The sequence below is a fragment of the Balearica regulorum genome, chromosome 5, assembly GCF_011004875.1.
Source record: "Balearica regulorum gibbericeps isolate bBalReg1 chromosome 5, bBalReg1.pri, whole genome shotgun sequence".
Classification (NCBI taxonomy): Eukaryota; Metazoa; Chordata; class Aves; order Gruiformes; family Gruidae; genus Balearica; species Balearica regulorum.
In genome coordinates this window covers 59909526-59934300 of record NC_046188.1, presented here as the reverse complement: position 1 = coordinate 59934300, position 24775 = coordinate 59909526, and the positions used below count along the sequence as shown (strand labels likewise).

At 37.8% G+C, this 24775-nt stretch overlaps 1 protein-coding gene across 4 annotated transcripts in view; it reads left to right on the top strand.

Annotated features, from left to right (window-relative positions):
* Positions 1-24775, top strand: part of GALNT18 (polypeptide N-acetylgalactosaminyltransferase 18) — a 274192-nt gene that overhangs the window by 151412 nt on the left and 98005 nt on the right. For all 4 annotated transcript variants that reach the window (XM_075755180.1, XM_075755182.1, XM_075755181.1 and 1 more), the window contains exon 4: positions 7528-7694. In XM_075755180.1, the coding sequence (XP_075611295.1) occupies positions 7528-7694 (167 nt within the window). The remainder of the gene's footprint in view (positions 1-7527; positions 7695-24775) is intronic.

The window sequence follows — 24775 nt, the reverse complement described above, 5'->3', positions numbered from 1 at the left end:
GTTGTTTTGTTTGTACTCATGAAAGAGCATAAATATTACGATGAGTTTCATGTTTCAAAGGAATCCTTTAAAAAGCGCACAAAAGCTTGATACTTTACCTGTTGTATTGTTTTGGGCAGAAGTCCTAAAATTACCAAATTATGCAGCATTCTTGTTAAATACCTAATGTTTAATTCTGTCATATTTCCCACTCTCTTTTACTCATCTCTCTACCTTTGATTCTTCTTTTTCTTGTCTCACTTTTGCCTGCCCTCAGACTGACTCATAGCAGTGGTGCGTACTGACTGAATGGCCACCCTCTGTGATTCTGATTTGTGCTTGAGTTTGTCCTGTCCGACTGTATCTCCTCAAATGGTTGCTCTAGAAGTATTTAATATCACTAGCAGTGATAAAAACTCAGCTGCGGTCTCCAACCTGCTATAATAACCTCAGTTAATAATGATGTACGCTTGATGGTTTTGATCTTCACCATTGTCTTCTTTAGCTGAAAGAAGATGCGATGTGGTAATCTGTGCGTGGTCTCTCGTTTTCTCTCTCTCAGTCTCTTATTAATGTGTCATAACATATGAATGTTCTTTCACTTGGCATATGTTTACACTAAAACATACTCAGAATAATCCATGGCATAATACTGTGAGAGGCTAACAATTTTGCCAAGTAGCTATACAGAATTACTCTCATGTTCGTCCAAAAATGAGTTTTATTGAGATCATCAACTCCCAGCTTACTGTTCTTATTGCTTTATTCAGAGAAAGGTCTTGGTTTTAAGTACCAAGAAGAAAATGGACTTTTATTGTATAATTTTATCAACATGAATAGCTTTTAATAAAAGGAGTGGGGAATCAATCTGTTACAATTAAATCTATGCTGTAAGATGCTTAGGAGACCAAGAAGTAATCACTCTTGTTACAATCTTGGATCTCATCTGCATATCAAGTTCCCTGCCTGTTATCTAATCTTTCCTTATTTCAAATTTTGTGTTTGTTTTTAGGGATTGATGCCAGGAGGAAAAAAAAAGTTAGCCATGTTATATGGTAACTGTATATTCAAATTCCTCACGCAATTGTATGCCTGCCTTTGCTCTCTTGTAATAGCAGATGATGACTACAAACAAAGATTTCTAGATTTGCACCAGAAGTACTGTCTTGCTGTAGTTCTCTAATAATAGATTGTAATCCTCAGAGATCAGGAAAAAGGCACTTTTAATATTTTGTTCAGTGCCAGCCTTGTTAGCATCGTTCAGTTCACACTTCAAATACTGACAATAGCAAAAGGAAAAATGAAGAATGATCACAAAATGAAATTATAAACATAGTTGAGCTGGAATTCTTACAAGACTCAGTTCTTTTGTGAGAGTTTTAGTCCTATTTATTTCATTTATGCCAGAATGGGATTTTTTTTCCCCCCATACATCTTGAACTTCCATTTGTCATTTTGGCTGATGAGAAAATGTTACCAGATCTTGAAGAAAGCACGGTTCTGTTTCTGCTTGTGCTTCTGCGGAGTTCTCACTCTATTGCAACTAAAGCTCCCTCCCACGTATGTTCTTAAAACAATACATTGACCCCAAATGTTTTAGTAATATGCTTTATTACATCCTGTGTTTTAAAAACCTCGTGGAATAGATGACATAATTTAGTGATTAAAACAAAAACCGTGTTCAATTGCCATTGTTGCCTACAATACCCATGTAAATCTTGGTGAAAGGTTCTTTTTCATAATTTATATATATATACTTGTAGAAGGTCTCAGAGATAAGTTATAAATACAGGAAATTATTCTTGCTTTGTTGTTCTTACTGCATAGTTATGCTAAACTAATTTTAGTGTGACTGGCTAATTGTCTTACCACAATGCATATATTCTAGAGGAATATAATTTTCTTGTGGACAAATATTTGAAAAAAAGATTCTTAATGTATGCTCTCTTCCATTTATCAGAGTTGTGCTTGAAATAGAACACCAGGAGTTTCTCTAAATTTCTGGTAACCATGACAACTGTTACTTTAGTGTTATTAGCCCAATGTAATATATTGGAGTAGGTTGCTAGAGGTGATTTTTTAGCTACGTTGGGATGATACTCATTATTGTAATTCTAAATAATATTTAGAATTTATATTTAAAAATTACTTAGTCATAATACTGAAATATGCTCTTTACTTTGTGGATTTGTTTTTCTAGCGAGAGCCTCACTTTGCCAAGGGGCAGGTTGAGGGTCTTGTCCGAGGCCCCTGGCTGAGTCCAAGGCAGAGCTATCATTGAAACTTGGATGTTGCTGGTTGCCACGCAACTGTTCAATTCTTAGGGCTTAATGGATCTAAGATTTTGATCCAAAAAATTTCCTCCCTTTTCCCCCTTCAGCATATGTTTTACACACATATACACGTGCCCTTTCTCTGTAGCTATTTCTTGTTCATTCCTAGAATTATGGAATTTTATTCCTCATAAAACTTGGTATAAAGAGGAAGACAGACATACTTGTGAAACTGCACAAGTGCTTTGCATTCTGTGCATGATCTGAGGTGTGTGTGTTTAATTCTGATTTGTTGAAATAAAAAAAAAGATAATTTTTATTGTCATCATCTGATATGACAATGTAGTCAGGAAAATGCATTTTTTTTAAAACTCTACACATATTAAAAAAGCAGTGAATTCAAGCTGGAAGTAAAGATGATAAATTAGTCTGAATGGAAAAAAGAAATCATGAACTCAATTTAGGAATGTACCTTCATTGAAAAAAAATCCATTTGAAAAGACTAAAGAAATGAGACACAACGGGAGCCTAATTCTATTCTCTTGCATTGTATGTAGTTATCTTTTAATGTATGGTGGAGCAAAAGGAGAGTCAAATGACATTCACAGCATTAAACATTTTGCTCTTATCTTGCACAAGGTGCCAGACAATGGAAAATCTTGTCCAGTGTGATCTAATTTGAAAAGATGTAAATGAATGCAGGTAGGAAAAACAATACTAATAATTTCTTTTAAATGGATGGAAGACATGTCATAAGCAGAAATATTGTTTGAACATTTCAGTTCATGCATGGATTTATGATAGGGCAGCAGTGTTTTGGGGGCTGGTTTTGTCATCTAGGAACATTTTTGGAATATAGTTTGTCACTAGTTTCTTATAAAGGTATATTTTCCATATATCTCAATCTTAGCTTGATTAACAGACGAGAAAAAAAACAGATTTTAAGGAAGCAACTTCTTTGAACTATTTTCAGTGTATTTTCATTGCCATTTAAAATATTTTCCAAAATCACTGTGTGGCTCTTTATCTGATAGGTGACATATCTTACCATTTTTGCTAGAGTTTCATTTTTATCTTCTTCATACATTGGTATGGCTGCAGATAACAAATACTACTATGCCTAAGCTAGACAACTAAGAGATAGATTGGCTGTAGCTTTTTGCTGGACCATTTTATATGTCTGCAGTTTGGCTGCAAGTGAATCACTAAAATAACAGACTTTGTAGGATATTCACAGGCTAATACTGAAAATCATTTCAGTATATTTAAGCCTGTTAACTAGTTCATAGTCCGTTTGAAGCCCAATTTTCAAAACTTGGATGAAATATCAATTATTACATCAAACAGAAATGTGCTAGCTTTATAGAGGTGTACAGGAGACTAGAATTTTTTTGGTAATTTCTCATTATGCCCATGCAAATTTTTACATCTAACTTGCGTATAAGAGATGACATCCACAAACTAATAGTGTCCAGACTACATAGGGAAGTTTTTTTGTTAATGCAGAACGGAATGCACATGCACACACACTGTGTGCCATGAACAGGTCTGTTCTTCAAGGAGCTGGATCTATAATGGTCTTAGCATCTTTTGGGAAACTGAGAGGGTTAGTATTTAAAAATTTTAGTGTGGTCATAAGTACAGGGGCCTCCCAGACACTTTGAGCCTGAAGTACACACCTTGAAAATCCTATTTTCAGATGCCACCTAACCCTGGTGGCACCTACAATTCACATTTGCCAAAGATTGACCTCAGACTTGACAGTGCTGAGCCCAAGTCAATTTGTGCCTGCTTCGCTTAGTCATCTAGGCAGTGTTTTTAAGCAGTGCTGTAAGAGATTGCTCACCACAGAAGATGACCTTTCTTTAATGAATGATTTCACAGGTTAAAATACTCACTCTAGGGTACAGGAGGCAGGTGTGGAAAACTATCTTTTTTCCTTAAGAAGTTTGAAACCTTTTATGTGTATATAGAGTTGGGACTCTTCAATCTAGAGAAGAGCAGGCTCAGGGGGATGTCATCAATATATATAAGTACCTGAAGGGAGGCTGCAAAGAGGATGCAGCCAGGCTCTTTTCAGTGGTGCCCAGTGACAGGACCAGAGGCAATCGGCACAAATAGAAACACTTTTTTTACTGTGGGGGTGACCGAGCACTGGCACAGGTTGCCCAGGAAGATTGTAGAATCTTCATGCTTGGAGACATCCGAAAGCTGTCTGAATAGGGTTCTGGGTAGCCAGCTCTAGGTGACCCTGCTTGAGCAGAGGGTTGGACAGTATGACCAGAGGTCCAGTCCAACCTCAACCATTCTGTGATTCTGTATTGCTTCCCAATAAAGTGCCCTGACACCTGATTTGCAGGCTCTGTGAAGGTGCCTTTATTCCTTCAGCCAAAGCAGCACTTCTTAAATGAAAACAAAAAATATTAGCTTGCAAAAGAAAGAAAAAAGTGATCACAAGTTACTGTGGCATTATAATCTAGAAGACTGGACATAGCCATAAAGAGTGAAGTCCAGGGTTTAAAATGCATGAACATCCGTTAGAATGAGTACTGCAATACAGGTCCTTCCTCCAAGAAATTTACCCTAAACATGCAGCTAGACTTACTTGGTATCACTCCAACTTAGTGTACACTTAATTGCTCCACAGAAAGTGGAATGACTCTGAAAAGGGAGACTGAAACTAATCACACCGTGCTGGCAAGTAGTTAGTTCTCTGGGGAGATCAGAGAAGATTGAACTCATGCTCCTTCTGTGCTGGTTGAAGATTTTAACTCCTGAACTGCTAGCTAAAAACCAGTGCTGCCTCACACTAGTTGTCTTCTGGAAGAAAAGGCAGCTCCATCTGCTTCTTGCTGTAGTGTTTTATTTTGAACAAAAACCACTCAGGTTCTTATTTCTAGGAAAGTACCTATGGCTCTGGTTAATTCAGAAGGCCCACAGTGCTTCATGGAGAAAGCTTCTCCTTTCCTGTCTTGTACGTGTGCTTTGGAGAAGCTACGTACTTTACAAGTTACGTATCATTCTGCGGAAGGATGCAATATTTAGATTTTTATTTACATTTCCTTTATGAACCTATTGGTAAGTCCTTCTTAGAAAATACTGATTGCCAGCAAAACTCCCTGAAACCAGTAAGAATTACGCCTGCACCTGCTTGTAAAGGCCAGGTATAGAAGACATTCAAATATAAGCCTTTACAAGAATGTGATTTTCAGAGAGTAGTGGAATTTTATTACAAGTCATCTTTAATGAATTGACATTCACTTTAAAGAAAAAAAAAAAACACAAGAGAGGGGGATTGATTATAAATGACACAATGACACTTCCTCAAGCTGTTGTTCCATTTGATCTGCTGTCCAGTGGTACTCAAAAAAACCCAAAAACCTGACATGCTTTTAGCTCTGCTGAAAGCTACAAAGAAAACTTTTCAGTCTGATGCTTAAAGCTGAAAGCTCTTTTACCAGTGAAAATGGGGGAGTAACACATCAGTAGAAATACAAACTGATTTTGGAAAATAAGTTTCGATTTGTTATGGTGCCAAAAGATCAAGCTACATGTGGCAATCGGTAAATCCAAGCACTATTTTAATTGTTTCTCTCTTGTATTGGAATAAAGAGCTGTGGATCTCTGTGAACAGGTTTCCTATTTGTTTCTGAAAGAAGAACGAACCAGCTTACTAAAAAATACAGTGTACACCTTTCAAGACTGTGTTTTCTGTTTTACATGTCTATAGAATTCTTTCACATTGTGACAGAGAGAAAAGTACCTAAAATATTAAATAACTTATTTAATGTGATTTCTGTCAATTTCAAACTAATGACTGAATTGAGGTAATCGGTTGACCAGTGGGATTTTGAATATTATGTGTCTCAGTGCTTTTGTGCCCTGTGCACTGACTCTTTCAAGAGGCTCTAAAAACATACGTGTGACTTCATCATCTTGATTGAACTTAATTTTTGTGCAACAACCAGCATGTGAAGAGGAATGCTTTTGCGATACTTCTCTGTATTTATTGACTATACAGTTTAAATTACAAAATAAAAAAAATGCTATGCTTTCTCTTCAAACTGAAGAGTGAATTTAGTTAAGGAGTTATGTTAAAACATGATTTAAAAATTCTGAATCCACCCATGCTTTCTGCATGCTAAACATTGGCTGTTGGTACTGATTTCCACAGCTTTCAGAAGTTCTTGGATGTAGTGAATCTAGGCATCTTGAGAGAAGATAACCACTTCAATGTTGTCAGGAGGTAAAGAGCATTAACATCAATCGTTTCCATCTACAGAACCTATCTAGAAACAATGCCTGCATCAGCCTGCAGCCTAATTTCATCCTAGTAAATAGTTTCAGATCTGAGAAGAAGGTAGAATTAACTGTTGTTCAGAAACATTGCGTTAAAATACTAAAAGTTTCAGAGAAAAGTAATTGCTTTTACTTAATAACTTGTGGCTTTATTGAAAAATAAAATCTTGCTGACAGTTTAAAAGATAGAAGTTGGTAAAAGGGCTTTCTATTTCTCATAAAATTACAAAATTTGAATACTTTTTTAAATGAAGGAGGGGGAAAAAACAATAAAACATTAAGGAACTTTGAAGTTGTGGGCAGCACTTCCATACTGCTGTTTCCATAAGCAAATTGGAACGTGGCTAAAATATGTAATTTTTTAACAAGCACAGAAAATCCATCAGGTTACAAGACTATTCCTCATTCTGATTAAACCACTTGACTGAGCTTACAGATAAGTTTTCCATTCTTTTACCTATTTTTCTGGCTACACAATTGGATCTTTTACTATGTTATTAATTGACTTGAGAAAAAAGCCCCTGATGTTGACTGAGATGTGTTAGATTCTGTGGCAAAAATAATTAACGTGGCTATTAAGAAGATGCTTTTTAAAGTAAGGGGCTATCTCTGTTCATTCCTGTCTGTACTGTCCAGAAAGACATTGTGAACAACTGCTGTTGGAAGCTGCAATTAAACAAGAGTTTGCATTTGGTTTGCAAACTAGTTTTTAGTGTTTTGGGCCTTGGGTGGAAAAGCGAGCTCCCTCTAAGCCTTTTCTGGGATTCCTTTTTTTATTTTTTTTAGATAGTAGTTCATCTGGTCCTTGCCTATATGTGCACTGAACAGATATGGGGACCTTCTGATCCATGCCTACAAAAGTTGTCTTATCATTCTTACGGCTAGGGATAGATTTCTCTGAAACAATTTGTGTTGACATTGTGACTTCTAACAGTTTACATCTTTTTTTATTTTTTTTATTTTTTTTTACCTTCAGGTGCAGAAACCTTACATTTCCTGACAGACTTCCCGAGGTCAGCATTGTATTCATATTTGTTAATGAAGCTCTGTCAGTGATTCTGCGCTCCATTCATTCAGCCATTGACCGGACTCCTGCTCACCTGCTCAAAGAGATTATTTTAGTTGATGATAACAGTAATAATGGTAAGAGGTTTTGGTTCTCTTCTCTTTCCTGCGTGAGTTTGGATTCTACATGAGAATCCTTGAATTCTGGCTTCTGCTCATCCCATTGGCATTTCAAATGTTGTCAGTGTATTTTCTCCCTTCTTCATCCCACTCTCTCACTGGGCTGTCTTCAAATATACACAAGTGAGGCATGTTAAAAAGAGTGTGTTTAGAGATGGAATGCTGTTTCTCTATGTTTAAGATGTCTGTTAAGGAGAATTTTGAGTGTAACATTATATTAGAGACCTAACAAGTTTTATTCTTAGTACCTTTCAGGATTATATGCTTTCTGTGCTCTTCCTGTTTCAGTTGTACAATTGCATGTGCATACTCACTTTCTCTTTTGTATAGAACATCTTTCTGTGTTCCTTGGTCCTCTCTTTCAGATTTGCAGGTACTCTCCTTGATTTTCACTCGCAACATTAACCTGCTGCTCTTCTGCTGATTTTGGTCTCCATGATCTGAAGGACTGGACTGCCCGTATCTAATTGTTCAGTAATGCCTAGGTATTTGTCAGTGAGGCCATGCTGGGCATTATTTACAAGTCTTATTTTCTGGCACCTTTAGGGATGAAATTTTAATAAGCACAGCATGCTGAACTTACAAAAATTTTGCTCTGCTGGGATGTTAATTCTGAACTCCTAAAATATAAGGACAATCTGCATTTATCCTGTTAAAGGTAAATGCTGAACAAAGAGCTTCTCTTATCCTTGCCATCATTACAGCTGTTTTGTGATCCTGTGACTCACTACTGATCATAAATGTATCTCAGACTTGTACAGAAAATAAATTTATTAGGAAACAAGTAAATAAGTTCCTCACTCCAGGCTATGCACGTCATTGTCTCCTGCTGACTATCAGTGAAGGAAAAAGTAAAATCCTCACTCTTTAAAGTACACACATAATTCCAGTCCCAGTGAATAATTCTATGTTTAGAGTTACCTAAGGCTGACTAAGCTTTTCTTGAAACACCTACTTGTGGAAAAGTGTGAGTAAATTGGCATGCAGGATTTATGAGTTGTTATTCTTAGTTTATGGCATGATTTATGATGTAGCAATGTGAGGAAGTAAACAAAAAATCACAGTAAACTATTAGCAAAGAAAAAAAACCCAAACCAAAATCAACATACATACACACACACACACACACACACGATTCAGAAACACCTTGTGAACTGAGGTAGATTTCTGATTTGCTTCAGCAAGTAGTTCAGTCATTTGACATAGTTTTACTGATGCACTCTTGCTGGCTTTAATTTTTGCCCACTCTCTCATACATGATGGTTTGATAGGAAAAGCAACAACCTGAAATACAACTTTGATTGGTGGACCTGGGCTCTGGAATGTGTTTGTAGAAATTAATTCCTGCATCTTTCAAACAGGCACAGTTAATGTGATGCCAGGAGCTTAATGAATCTGAATGGCTATTGGTGCTGCAGAGCCTGAGGCCTCTGGATGCGGTGGAACTGGCCACAAGGCAGCCATCAAGAAGAAAAATAATCTGGCTGAGAAAAGAGGATTATAGAGTTTGAGTCTGATTTTCTATCATTTACAGGCAGTTATTCTAGTGGGCACATTGCAGAGCAATGTCGGAAACATCAGTGTTTCTGAGAGACTGTCGTCACTGTGACGAGTTCGCTAACAAATACACTTTGCACTGTGCCCTGTGGGCTTGTCAAAACTACTCTTTTTCATTATTTCTTACCTGAAATAGATAAGAAATCACAGGAGCCACGTAATCTTTTGGGAAGACTGGTTCAGCCACATTTAGTGTTAGTACCAGTATTGGTACTGTACAGTATCATATTTTCATAGTTGGCTGTGCCTTTTGTTCAGACTTGCCTTTCTTACCCTCTGGTGCCTTAAATCCTTAGGTTCCTGGCCCCAAACAGGAGGACAGAAATTGAAAGGAAGATAATCTTTGGTGTGCCTGTCTTGGCTTGGTGTTACATGTCATTTTATACAAAATCATGCTGTGCAGAGTGATGCTTGGTCTCCTAGAAACTCCAGGATTTTCTGCTACTCCTCTAACCCTTTCTCTGGCATCTCTTCCCTGCAGTAGTAAATTAGATTTCTACAGTCCTCTTTATCCCATAATGTATGCTGAAGTCCTGGTAATAGGCATCCATTTGGAGAGGATGGATGTTTGGTAGGAAAGGGAGCGATTGTAAAGTTGATTTATGGGCTTTTTGATTATTAGTTTAAATCCTGAAATATTTATTTTACAATTTACTTTTGCTTTTACAATATTCTATTTTCAATTTTTTTCTCCCTTCTAGCATTGCTGAAACCAATCCTTTATATTTAGTGTCATTCTGTGTTTTTGTTAGTAGCTCTTTAGCTTGTAAGTGTTGCTGCTTGTAAGATAAGTGCGTTACTCTGGGTTTCCCTGTAATGTTACCTGAGGGGGCAAAAGCTTGCTTTGTGCTTGCATCTGGCTCCAGACTCTGCTTCTTGTAGAGTCCTGTCAGAATCCTAATTATAAGCAGTATGTTTACTCTCAGGCTTTCGCTGGGGATGGCAGCTTTTATAACTCGATGTAAGATTTTGTTCTGTGATGCCACAGCCATGGATTTCACAGGCAAGAAATACCACACTGTGGGAAGTGACTAGAAAGAAAAAGTGAGAACAGAGATTAGGCAGAGTGCCAATGAACACTTTTTTTTATTTTGAGCCTCTTGCACTATTTGATTGGATTCACATAGCACAGGGGTTTAAAGTAAAAGCAGATATGCTGATTGGCACTAGAGGAGGGCACCAACGTTTCCTGCTTCTGAGGGGAAGCAATATACTGGTAAACTGATATAAATTCTTGCTGTGGGCCAAATTCTGAATCTGCTAATGAACACCTGAATTCATCCCTAATCTCTGTTTCAGAAAAGAATAGTGGAAGGACTACTTCCTTTGTAAAAGTCCAGAAGGCCGATTTCAGAGACCATATATTCAAGTGTACAGCCAAAGTCTGTGCATTTGTCTCAAACAATATAGGCTATAGTATTTTATTTCATGCACTTCAGGGTATGTCAAGCAAATTATCTATGAGTTTCTCTAAACCTCAGTGCAGTTTTTCAAGTTCCCAATTATGTTTCAGGAGACCTCAATTAATCTCTTTTTGAAGCTTCCCTTTTTTTTTTTTTTTTCAAGTTAGGAAACTGTGAAAATGCCAGTGTGTGCCATTTAAAAGGAGAAAATAGATTTAACAGGTCCCAAAATTTGATCCTTTATTTTAATAAAGCCGTTTGCATGGCTTAGTGTGTGTATTTCACTATACAGTCTTTTCCAGTGGAATTCTGATAAGCATAAGGTAGAAATGTTTCATATATGCTGTTAGGTACATAGGTATTAAAATTTGATTTAATTGAAGGTTTAAAAAAGTGCATTTCAGTGACTGTCAGTGTGCTGTTTAATGAGAACAAAAGATTTATTAAAATAGCAAACCAAATATCAGTGTTGTTCATTTCGGTCTCATTTGCATTGCTGCGAAACAGAGCAACTGCACTCATTTCAGCTGTTTTACTGTAGTTTAAAGTGCTGTCTGTCAGATCAGAATCTCTCCTGTCCTCCTCAGGAACACTGTTTGCTTTTCAGAGATAATATACTCTGTAGTTTATAACTTGGCAATAAAATAATTTATTCATTTTTGCCTTTAGAAGTAGCAGGTTTCCAGCTGCTTCAATGTAGTTGAGGAGAGGGATTTGAGGCTTTAAAAAAACTTCATGTGACCATGCCCATGACTGCTGATAGTTAATGAGACCTCAGAAATGTATTTAGAAAAAGCATTGCCTGAGCTGGAGACTACTGGAATAGTGTTCTATTCACTCTCTGGCTTATGGCATCCTGCCCTCTGGAGACAGGGTGGTGACCTTCTGTCCCACTGGAGTCCTGTCTTGGCTTTTGAGTCTTTTTGCTGGCATTGAGCCCTGCCACATTATGAAGCACCTCTTGAAGATATTTTAAGATGATTTGAAATCTCTCTCAAAAACTCATTGTGCGCCATGATGTGTCAGCTTCATGGGGAGGCACTATGCATTAATGTGTTCAGAGTATGCCTTACAAAATTTTATATTATAGCAATAATTATCATCCTCTGTGACATTTTTTTCATATTAAAGTTAATAATAAATGTTGCAATACAGGCTCAGTTTTCATAAAGTTTCTTCCTTTTTCTTTGAATCATTACTTATGAGTGCAATATTCTAACATGTTCAGTTTAACGATTCTCATTTTGTCTTGAGATTTCCATGAATACAGCTATTGAATTGCAGTAATAATGCTGGATATCACGCATTTATGACTTGCAGCATGGAAGAGAATTAGCACGGAGTTGTAGAAAGTGGGTCAGATGCAACTGTATCACTTTTGAGAGATTTGCAACATTGTCCTCAAAACACTGAATAAAAAAGAAGCTTTTCAAAAAACATCCAGAGCTTTTCCTTAGAAAGGTGTATTTCTTCTTTGGTTATTTTTAAGAGAGATTTGGGAATAGAATATTGTCTAAATTTTTTTTCTTTACAAAAGCAGTCATGAATAAACCTTAAAAGTACTGTTCAAATACATGCTAGATTTAATATTACAGCATAATTTGAAGATGGCTTACTTGTAGACCAGACAGATATGAGTATTAATTTTAAAAACCTATTAATAACAAACTTCTTGGGGAAAACTTTAGGACTTGCTGTCCTTCTGCTTGGCTTCTTGTTCTTGTCTTACCTCAATGCCAGCAAAATTCAAAGGCAAATAAAAACATTTAAAAACAAGGAAAAAGACAAACTTCATTCAAACCTGCGTTTACTTTTGGGCCATGGTTTATGCATTGTGAAGCCTTTGCTTTATCTGCCTCGATTCATTCCTCCCATTAAAGGTCTTGATGCTGAAATCCTTATTATTACAGAGTCTTTACAGAAGCAAACTTTCAGTTGTGTTGGAAGAGATATACATGAAAGAGAGCTGTGTAATGTTAGTTAGCAAACAGATGCTAAAAAGCATGTATTTCATTTATAGACCAGGAGATCTGTCTCCACTGTAGATTTGAGAGCAACGTTAGCTGTTGATACAAACTATGCATTTTACCTGCATAGTAATTGAAACTTGAATAAATGAAGACGATTCTTTGAGCATATGTTTACTGCTCCATTCTGTGTTGATGCTAGGACTGCAGTGAGGTATGTCTTGGCTTGTGTGCCAGCTACTGTGGATGCATCTGAAAATATGTAAGAAAATAACCAGAAGCAAAACATAGTCCACTGGCCATCCGTTTCAGCAGTCAGCAGAAACTGAGGAATGTTGTTCTTATTCTGAGATATGAGAGAATGGAGTATGTGGACACTTTGGTTTGTCTCCCATCAATGACTGGCCATGCAGCTCAAAACTTGTGGAAAAAAATAAGAACCACTTATGTAAATGGACTGTGAGATTTTTACAAGGACAGTAGGTCCTGAAGATGATGTCCTAGAGTGGCTGCAGACTGTTCTCTCCTCTTACTTGTCAGTTCTTGTGACATTGTATTTGATTCCTGCTTTAAAGGGAAGAGGTTATCTGTCCCATCTATTCTTGTCCCTTTTTTGCTTTGCTTTATCACTCTTCACACCTTTTTCACCTCCTATGTTTGTTCCTTATTTTTTCATCCAGGGATGGTCTACATCCTTGGTCTTTATTCCCTCAGTCCACTTTCCTTTTCCTCATTCCACCCTGGCGGTCTGCTCTTTTCAGATGTTCACTTCCTCACACCCATTCCGTACACCTCGTCCTCCTTTATATAAGCTTCTGTTCTTCAGCTGGGGTCTCTATTTTCCATGTTTTCCAATTCCAGTGTACCTGCTCCTCTTATCTTCTCCCTATCTCCCCCACCCCAGTATTTGCTGCTCCTCCTTACATACTGCACTCCTCCATTTTTTCCATCTCATCATTCAGCTCACCCTTGCCTTTGGCCACATTAATTAAAAACTGCCTGACTCATCCATCCATCTCTCTCTCCCTCCCTTCCTCCTCCCCCCAGCAGTATTCTGCTCCTTCCTTTGTGGCATATTTTTATCATTCTCCCGCTTTTCTCCTTTTTCTTTCTGACACCTCATTTTCAGACATGTTTTTCCATTTTCTTTTGCTTTCATTTAAAAGTAATAGTTGTATTCTTTTAGATCAGCATTTCTAACTCTCCCATATGTGTACTCCATACTGCATCAGACTCAAATGTGACTTGCAGTCAATCACACGTAGGGGTGGGGATAGGGATAGCATCCCTTGCTGGAGGCGAGATTCTGTGTTTTGTAGTGTTGTAATTATAGTTGTATGAGAGCTGTTTGATAACCAGCATGCAGTTTGCTTTGTTTTATAATGGGAACTGTCATATTTTCCATTCTTCATAATTGATGTGGAAGGTCCTTAGCCTTCCTTTTCTGGAAGGTTAGGAAAGCTCCAGCGCTGTGAGAATGAGGTGGGGCTGCAGGACCGCTGCAGGACCACTGCAGGTAAGTATGGCTCTTCCAGTGCATCCCAGTGAACTCACACTTCTGTTGGACCATTTGCCTTGTGGAAGTGGATGCTCAGCAGGTGTTTGCAGTGACAAAGTGGCCTATCAAAAAACCAGTTATTCTAATCATCTGCAATATAGTATCGTTCAGTCTGTATGGCTGGAAAAGCAAAATTTCAGTGTGTGTGCAAGCTGATAGCATAACCTCTGTTCACATCAGGGGTCATCAGTGGGCAGCAGAGCTTTTATTGCTGTCTCCTGACATCAGAGTTTTTGATTCAAATGTTCGTATAATGCTATGAACTGATTCTTCCCTAGCCAGCAGTTGCTGAAAGTTAATATGCCGTCATCTTAACTTCTATTCCATTCATGAGGTAATTTAACTCATTCAGTCCTAACATGCTTGCAGTCTAACAAATACCTTTTTCTGTGTCAGATTCAGTATAGCAGGTCCAAGAGAACAGAGCAGCCACTTCTAAAACCAGCTTGTTCCATACTTGCAGTTTAACGTAGACAGCAGAATAGAGAAAAAAAGTTATTTTATGCAACTCCAAACCTTATCACCAGATAATGATTTTTTTTCCCCTCATAAGACAAGTCCATTGCCATTAAACTGAGCTTAAAGATTGCAATAATAATATATCTGATTTCAGCGTGGGAGGAACTAATTTAAGTGTCATCTCAGCGGTACCTACATGCTATATTTAATCCTAATGGAAGGTAGTAAATGGAGTATCTGAACTACAATATAGGAAATGCTGAAAAACTGGACCTAGGAAAGAAAATCCAGGGATGATTTCAGCTGCAGTTTTACAGCTTTCTTATATCTTCTCTTTTTTTCACATAGCAAATGAAACTGAAAGCTATACTGGCATTTTTTCATTGTGGCTTTGGTTTAGCTTGAATCCCACTGTATCAATTCATACTGTGTTTCTATTTCACATATGCTGTGTACCCTGTATATGTCAAGTAGTGCAATGCACAGTGAGTATTTTCTTGTTCTTCATCCCCGCATCTGTTCTACCCTCCTCAAATGACACAATCCTTAGTGTGAGCACAGTCATATGTGCTCTCAAGTTACTCATCATATCAGAGCCCAATACAGACAATACAGCTGAGGTTTCACGATGCACATTGGCACTTTGGAATCTTTTGGAAGAATGATTTGGGCTAACTTTTAGGAAATATCGTCACCTGTGTCAAGTGTGATTCAGAAACCATATGTGGCCTACAGTGTTAAAGACTGCAGTGAAATTCAGTAAGAACAGGTTAGTTTTAAGCTCCTGTTAGCAATGAGGAGTTCACCCCATGTGCCTTGGAAGTGCTATGGGCTGGCAACATCCTGACTCTGAGAATGCCAACATATAAATGCTGCCTTGGTCTACTTCTCAGTACTATCACTGTGATTTTAGCCTTAAAATTAATTACTAGAGAGCTCTGAGAAATTGCTTGATTAAAAACATTTCTGATTTTTTTTCCATTTTTTCCCTCTCACGTTTGTGGGATTATTTACCTTCAAGAATGCTTGTACGGTTTCCATTGATAACATTCTCAAATGCATCTCGGTATGTTTAAGTAGCAGATGTATGTATAGATTCAGTGTGGTGACAAACAGTCATGTAGAACTTGTGAGAGAAGTGCTGATATCTGTTGATATCAGTAAGGTAACTCTGGTTTGATCATATTATTTCCTTTTGACAGCTTTTCCTGTAATGTAAAGTATCCAGAGATCTCCTTGCATCCAGTAGAATTTGTATTTGAGATATTCTAGTAATATAAACTGTTAAGAGCCTGAATGACTTTTTAAAGGATTTCTTTCTCTTCCCTTATCAAGAGAATGGTACTTACAATTGCAAGAGTTTGACAGGGACTGGAGAAAATACTCTGTTAGTGCTAGGCAAAGGAGTTAAAAAAAGTGTCTCCTGTATTAAATAAGAAATACAAATTGCCTTTTAAATGAACTTTATTAAAATGTACCTTTTCTTCCTAACCCAAGCATAATTTTCTTAAAAAGAAAAATGAATAAAATTAATGCTGATTTCTTAACTTAAAATGATGGTAAAACTTCCTACCAGAACTGGTAATTTGTGACAGAACCTGAAAATTCTTGATATGCTGAAGGATCCAAGACATGATAAGAGATTTGTTTAAGGAAGTATTTAAGGGTGTTTGAGTGTATCACCAAATGATAAAAATCAGTTAGCAAAAATATATGAATAAATTACAGACATACACAAAGGCACTGCTAGATGTTTTAAAGGCATTGTGGAACTTACCGTAAGTCTAAAGTTCAAGTACAGAACCTTTTATCAAAGGATATTTGAATTCTTGTTGTGAATAAATAAATCAATTCATGTTGACTTTTCTTTTGGCATACTTCTTCTGTAGGTATGCTTGGCATTTAATTTTTGTGTTATCCAAGTATATTGGATGATTAAGTTTTCGATTACTTGACTTCACTTGTTCGCTGTTAGTTATTTGTGAGGCCGTTGTTCAAATGGTATTCTTTCTTTTGCACTGGAAAAGTAACATATTTTAAGTAGTATGCTTCAAGTAGCAGCCTGGGGAGCTTTGCGAAGCTCTATTTAAAACTTTATGGAAACTGTGATGAAACTAGACATAAAAGCTAAAATTTCTATTTACAATGATGGATTTAACATGGGAAAAATGAAGACTTAGAGGTTAGGCTGTGAGAGAGTGGAAATTTCTGCTTGTTTGTCCTCACCCAGTTTATTTGGGAAAGATGTTTTGTTTTTCTTGGGCCTCCATAACCAGAGTCCTTGTTAACACCACTTACTGGAAATCTGTTCTGAGAGTCTGGGTAGAGAGAAACATAAGTGCGAGTCCATATGGAAGGAGATACAGGTTATATACTAAAAACTCACACCTCATGTTCTTTATGATCTTCACAAATGTCTAGAAGTCTGTTAGTTTTTTGAGTAAGTTCTGCAACCTACTTCATACAGGACAAGGCAAATCTTGCTCTCCTGGCAGCCCAATAGGGGAAGACTTCTGACTGGGGGACCTGTGTGGAGCTGTATTCCCCATTAGCCCCATGCCACATCGCTATGGCATTTCACAAGGGAATTTGCAAATAAACCCATGATTTATTTTTTTTTTTTAATATTTGTTTCCCTTCAAGTGTAATCTGAGAGGAATGGTAGATGCGCCAAAGCTTTCTCACAGGTGTTTTTGATGCCAACTCAAAGGACAATTTGACTTTCATTAAATTTAACAGGGTTTGTCTGCACTACAGTGTAAACTCTCCAATAAATGATTTAGAATCATGATGAATGCTAAATAATATGGCAGCATGAATCATTGTTGTTTTCATTTGGCAGCAGAGAAAATCTTGATGGAATTGCTAAGGGCTCTCAGTTCTCTCAAGGTAGCTTACTGTCATCTGCTGCATTGTTCCTTTGCTCCTAACTGACACACTCCTTTGGCCCAGTGCCTCTCTAATAATTGTTTAATGTTTCAAAAGCTGCCATCTTCTATTTGAGGCAGTCTTTTCAAGTAGTACAAATACTAGCAGATTTGCATACAGTAGAAAGAAAAAGAAAGTAAAAAACCCCCAAGAAAACAAAAACTCAAACCAAGAAAATGAGATGCAAACAGCATTAATGCTTTATGAAGCTGAAAAAAAAACCTGTATAGCTAATCGAATTATGGTGAAGTTTTAGGAAGCCTAAAGATATTGCTATGGCTAAATACATGGTTATCAGTTTTACATGCTATGGAATGATTTTTCCTCCTGACCTATTGCCCTTAATCTCAGTCCTTGCTCGTGTACACAAAGTGGAAAGAGAACAAGGTCTTCTAAAATGCAAAACAAGTTGACAACTAATTTGCCAGCAAATAAACAAGTTGACAACTCCTGTGCCAGCAAATAAACAATGATTTCTATTCTTTATTACCATGAGCAAGTGCAGTGTCAGTACCTGAAAAAGGTACTTACATCCCCATGTCAAATAAGTGACTATGTCTTCCTTGTAGTATTATTATTACTGTACAAGTTTAAAACATTTCCCTGTAGCCTGCCTCTTACATGAGATGTCTAGGATTACTTTTTAGTGATATTTCTGCCCTTGAAATTTCTTTGTGCCTTTGAAAATGAGTTTTGAACATGCAATTGAAACTGTGTAGCACTGGGTCTGGTTTTGTGTTCGCTCATCACATATCTCTCAGTTTCAAAAGGGATGTTTCTTTTCTTTACCCATTTCCCACACATACAAATAGATAAAATTTAAGGAATACTGTGGCAAAAGTTGTGTGACTCGGCGTATGTTTTATATCTCACATGTGGGATCTTATGTACTGAGACTAACCCTGATGTAAGACAAAACATATTCCACAAAAAGCATTAATTTTTAATTATTATAGATTTAGTAATATTTTATTAATTTATTAAATAGCATTAATTTTATTAATTTTTAATTATTATAGATTTAGTAATATTTTATTAATTTATTAAATAGCATTAATTTTATTAATTTTTAATTATTATAGATTTAGTAATATTTTATTAATTTATTAAATAGCATTAATTTTTATTAGTGCTATTTGTGCTGCACAACACAGCGTTGCATAGAAGGACAAGAACTGAACGAGGATGTGCCATGGCCACCCCTGAAATGCCTTGTGTCCAAGATGGATTCTTGCTCAGACCGTCAGATTGTCATTTCTGGGAACACTGTCTCAAAGATGTGGGAAGCTGGAGAACTGCTAGGTGCTGAAGGTTCCCGTTCAGCTAGGAATAAATCTTATGGCAGCTCAACTTAGAGCATTAGTCCAATCTTAGAAGAAAGATTTGAGGTGAGCTTTTTCACCAGAAATTGAGCAGAGAGGTTAGGAATACATAGCTGTTGTTTACCAGCAACTCTAGCAAACTGGAGAGATAGAGAGACAAGGAAGAAGACTGTAGGCAGAAGCAATGCAACATGCTTTCATATCAGAGGGGAATGATTTAGCTGTAGTACAGCCAAGAGAAAAGGTAGGCTGTAGAAAAGAAAGAGAGATCTTATGACTGAGAAACAAAGCCTTGTCCAGAATTTCCTTCTCCTGGGGAGGCCAAAGTTTATGTAAGGACAAGAACAACACTGTCAAAGTTATTGTGCTTTTTTTTTTTTCTTTTTTTTGTCTAGATCTGTGCAGTGCTAGACCTGTCTGAAGTAAGTAGAGGCTGATTTTTGAAATTTTCATCTAGTCTGTCTTTTCACTTCAGCAATTATGTCTTGCAGAAGAGAACAGCAGGAGATAACAAGTTACCGGAAACCTCAATGGCTTGGTAAAAAGAGCATCATCACATGTGGACATAGGTGGCATTCCAGGAGAATGATCATGTAGATCATAGGAAGAGAAGCATGTCAGATGAAATAAGACAACTTGTACTTTAGTTTATCCTACAAACCTGAAAAGATCAGTTGTTATACAGTGATATAGCAGTATTTTACAGGTTGCCTGATACTCAGTTGACCCTGAAATGTAGTGGGATTTTATGCAACTCTGACTAAATTTTCACTGATCCTCTCTTCTCTCGACGTCACATATGAAATCTGAATAAGTGGCTCTATTACTCTATGCCCTAGTAGGAGCTCTGGAAAGTTTGTTGGCAGGAAATACTGGTACTTCAAATCCTTGAAAATACACGAGCATGTGAAGTACTCTGTGTTTCTCTCTTAGGTAGTCCTAAAACAGCCTGGAATACTCTACAAAGCTTCAGGCATCACGCAGACATGAACACTTCAGCAGAAGACAGATCAGTAAATCCAGTTTAAGGCAGTCAAAATTACCATTTTATTGCACACAGTAGAATTGGATTTTCTGTTGGTTTTGCAGATGTACATTCATAGTCCCTGAGGTGAGAATGGTACAATAATTGTAGTGTTCAAGCTTCCATCACAAACAGCTCTTTTTGAGTTGTGGTGTGCTGCCTTTCTGAAAATGATGCTGAGATTAAACTAGGCATGATATCAAATCTAAAGAACAAGATTAGATACATGAAAACTCTCATTTGAAAATTATTCTTTAAAATGGAAAGGGAAAAAAGAGGGTATTCCCTTACTTAAAAAGTTTTGGGGTTTGTTTTAACTTTTTTTTTTTCTTTCTACAGGAAGAGCTTTTTTATCCTTTGCTTATATCACTACTACACCTTTACTAAATGTCTAAAGCTTTTGGGTTTTGTTTTTAGTTTAAGGGCTGATCTTGAAAGGTGTTGACTGTGTCCTAGGACTTCCTTTTTCATTAATAGGTTGCATTCTACAGTGTGATGTTGGTTCTTTCTTGTGACATAGAAAAATATTATCCATAAAGTCATACAACTAGTCTAGAGAGTGTTACCACAAAATGAAGGAAATCCAGTCCTTCAGTGTTGTTAGGTAACTATCAAGAGCTCCAGTCTGAGGGACTGGCCTACAGAGACTACCAGGAAGATGAACACAAAACTAAGCTTCAGTCACTTTCAGAGATCTGTAATTCTGACTGCATGCTCAGCATAGGTTAGCCATGTCCAATAGTTGTTCTTTTTAGCACTCTTTTAATAAGGCACAAAAATTGGGAAGTCAGCAGTGTTTTAAAATATCTAAAAAGAAGAACCTCAAGGGAGGTGAGTTAATGAAATGGTCTGTTAAACTAACCTTCATTTTATGGCCCTAAACTAGGAACACTGAGAGATGTGACTTAGTGTGGTGGGTTGACCCTGGCTGAGGGCCAGGTGCCCACCAGATCCGCTCTATCACTCCACTCATTCATTAGACAGGGGAGAAAAGGTACAATGAAAAAAAAACTTACGGGTCGAGATAAGGACAGGGAGAGATCATTCTCTAAATTATCATCACAAGCAAAACAGACCGAACTTAGAGAGGGAATTCATCTTACTTATTACTAAGCAAAACAGAGTAGAGGAATGAGAAATAAAATCAAATCTTAAAAACACCTCCCCCCACCCCTCCCATCTTCCCGGGCTCAACTTCACTCCCGGCTTCAACCTCCGCCCCCCCTCAGCAGCACAGGGGGACGGGGAGTGGGGGTTACGGTCAGTTCCTCACGCGGTGTTTCTGCCGCTTCTTCATCCTCAGGGGGAGGACTCATCGTTCCCCCGCTCCAGCGTGGGGTCCCTCTCACGGGAGACAGTCCTTCACGGCCTTCTCCAATGTGAGTCTCCTCCACGGGGTGCAGACCTTCAGGAGCAGACTGTTCCAGCGTGGGTCCCCCACGGGGTCACAAGTCCTGTCAGCAAACCTGCTCTGGTGTGGGCTCCTCTCTCCAGAGGGCCTGCCAGGATCTTGCTCCAGTGTGGGCTTCCCGCAGGCCACAGCCTCCTTCAGGTGCCTCCACCTGCTCCAGTGTGGGATCCTCCATGGGCTGCAGGTGGAATCTCTACACCCCCTCATGCTTCCTCCATGGGCTGCAGGGGGACAGCCTGCTTCACCATGGTCCTCGCCACGGGCTGCAGGTGATCTGTGCTCCGGCACCTGGAGCACCTCCTCCCCCTCCTTCTTCACTGACCTTGGTGTCTGCAGATGTTCTTACATCTTCTCACTCCTCTCTCTGGCTGCAAAAGCTCTCTCTAGCTGGGTTTTTTGTCTTGTTCTTAAATATGTTACCACAGAGGCGCTGATTGGCTTGGCCTTGGCCAGCGGCGGGTCCGTCTTGGAGCCGGCTGGCATTGGCTCTGTCAGACACAGGGGAAGCTTCTAGCACCTTCTCACAGAAGCCACCCCTGTAGCCCCCCCTGCTACCAAAACCTTGCCACGCAAAACCAACACACTTAGTTACAGTAAAATGGAATAACAGGCTCTAATCAGCTTTCCTTATAATGAAAGTGGCCTAGAAAAATATGCCTGTTGCATCAGAATATATCAAACTGAGTTTAATCAACTGTGGATTACTGCACAATAGCTCAATCAACTTTAGGTCAGGAAGAAAGAAAGTAGAAGAATTATTTAGTAGAACTGTAAAAGATGATGTCATGTTCAATAGGTCATTTGACTTCCTGGGACTGGATTATCAAAGTTATCGAAGTAAAATGACAAACAGCAGTGTGTGATTTATCTCTCTCACACAGGATCTTATGTACTGAGACTTAGTCCTCACATATGACAAAACATATTCCACAAATTGCATTAATTTTTATGGTGCTACACAGTGTTATATACACCCCTTGGTTTAGAGTTCATATAGGGTATTTTCTTGAAAAATGCAAAGCTCTCCGGATGGACTATGCTCTGCTACAATACTACTCTGGCTGACTTTTCTCTTTTTATTAGAGCAGTAATGAGAGTGGTTCATTTAATCCAGAACAACGATCACTGAATTTATACCAGATATAACCTGAGTTAGCAAATCTGTACACTGGAGGTGGATTTTATTTCAAATAAATTTCAGTCCACATTCAGAAACTTTTAATTGCAGCAGGTTACTTTGGTTATCAGAGCCATGTTTTCTGCTGGCTTAACTTCCCCTACCTACCCATCTCCAGGTGAACTAAGTGGATTTCTGAGTCTAGTAATTTTTAAAGGTTCCTATCAGTGTGAAAACTGCATTTCTGTCTGTGCCATAGGTACCCATTACAGTAGAAATTCCTGTGATGTATATAACTGGCTGTGATAGAGGAAAAGTGTTTTCTCTGCTTTTGTATTATATTTTAAAGTTTCGATACCACTTTCGGTATCGTGTAGTTACCTGTGTAATGTTATCTCTTCATTAGTTTCCTAACTAAAAAAGGCCCATAAAAACATCAGTAAGTATAAAATAAATATGTTCCTATTTTTAAAAGGATTCTTTTAGAAATGGAAGGGCAATCTTTGCAAGTTTTAGGTAATTTGCTTAAAGATATTATTGAAATTGAAGGGTAAACTCTGCCTGCATTATCCTATTAACAGCAGAACACTTGTTGACATAAGCTTCAGCCCAAGGGCACAGTAGCATCCCAAAAGGCGCTTGACTAGTGACAGCTGAAAAATACACAAATTACATTGAATAAATAGCCAGTTTTGAAGGGAGTGTTGAATAGATTCTTGACCTGGCACTTCTTAATGTCTAAAAATCCCACTATAGGTACTGTATATTAGTCCTGAGAGTACTTGCATAGCTGCCTAATAGTTTTGTGTTTCTTTGGTAGTATGAGGCACCACCTGTGCTCTGTCTGGTATTCTCTTGGAAAAATTTAGTCAGATTTCTCTGTAAATATTCTGCAACATGTACTTTAATATACTTCTGATTCCAACTGTTCATCTCCCCCAGGAGACAAAATTTGACGTTGTTTCTGTGGGTGAACTGCCTAGCGAGTAAATTAAGTGCAGAGGAGAATGCAGGACATACCTCCAGAGCAGGAGAACCAGGAGTGCTAGGGGATGGATCTACTCTGCGCACACTGCTTGGAAAGGTGAACGTTCCCAGGGCAGGGAGGAGCGATGACAGCTGTTGTGGCCATGCAGGATATTCCCTCCTTTCTGCCTAGGAAATAAATGTCTCTCCGGTGCATGCCAAATCACAGCTCCTCTGATGAAGCCTTGAGGAATTACACTGCTTGCCCAGGTCTGTCCCTGGAGTCAGATTCCAGGCTCCTCAATGTGTTTATTTGGCGTCTGTGAGTAAACTCATTTGCTATTGTGCTGTTCCTGGCACAGGTGCAAAAATGGGAACAAGTCTGCTCAAGACAATCTCACTTAAAATTTATTCCCCTTTTGAAAAGTATCTAACCCTTTTAACTGTCCCGTTTAGTTCGTTAGGGACTGAACACTGTGTCCGCCCAATCATAAAGCCTAACTAATTGCTCACAGCCAGTTGTGTATATTTATAATAGATTTAGTTCCATGATTTATATTATTTTGTGAGATATCACATGGAAACAGTGATGTACTCCTTGGTTAAGGTGCTTTTTAGCAGTTAGACTCATAATGGATCCCATCCTCAATGCCATTACATTCAATGAAAGTATTCACATCATATGGTACTGTAAGTCATGAATACGACCATCAATGTCTTGGCTTCCCTAAACACAGTGCCTGTTTACCACAGGTTTGGTATAGATGTAAAAAAAAAAAAAATCATAAAAAAAATAAATCCATGGGATTGTAAGTACTGTGACAACTGCCTGGAATATTTATTAGACAAGCTACAGATTCTTGTCACCCTAATCCTTTTAACATAATTGAGAATAACTGAAATAACCAAATTATTTTTTATCTGAAAGGGAATCAATGCAAATCACAAAACAGCTGTAGATTTTTTTTTTCTGAGACGATGATCAGTTTCATTCTTAGTCAGCTGATTTTAGATATGTAGGTTTTTTTATGGGCTGTAAAATACCTTTCCCTGAATCTTTTATCTCTGGCAAGATTTGATGTATTTGATTTTTTTCTGGTTTAACTTTTAAGTCTTAAAAGATTTTTTTTTTCTCCTTTTATTGAAATTGATAGCTTTATATCTTAATACCTTCCTACCTTCCCTGTATTTCTCCTGCAGTTTAGTATTTGAAGTGTTTTTTTCTCAAACTAGTTCCTTGATTTTTTTTTTTTTTGGTTGTGTTCAAGTGATTTGGCAGTGAGCAAATTTGGACAGTTTTCCTGTGTTCTGTGTAAGAGCTGTTTTT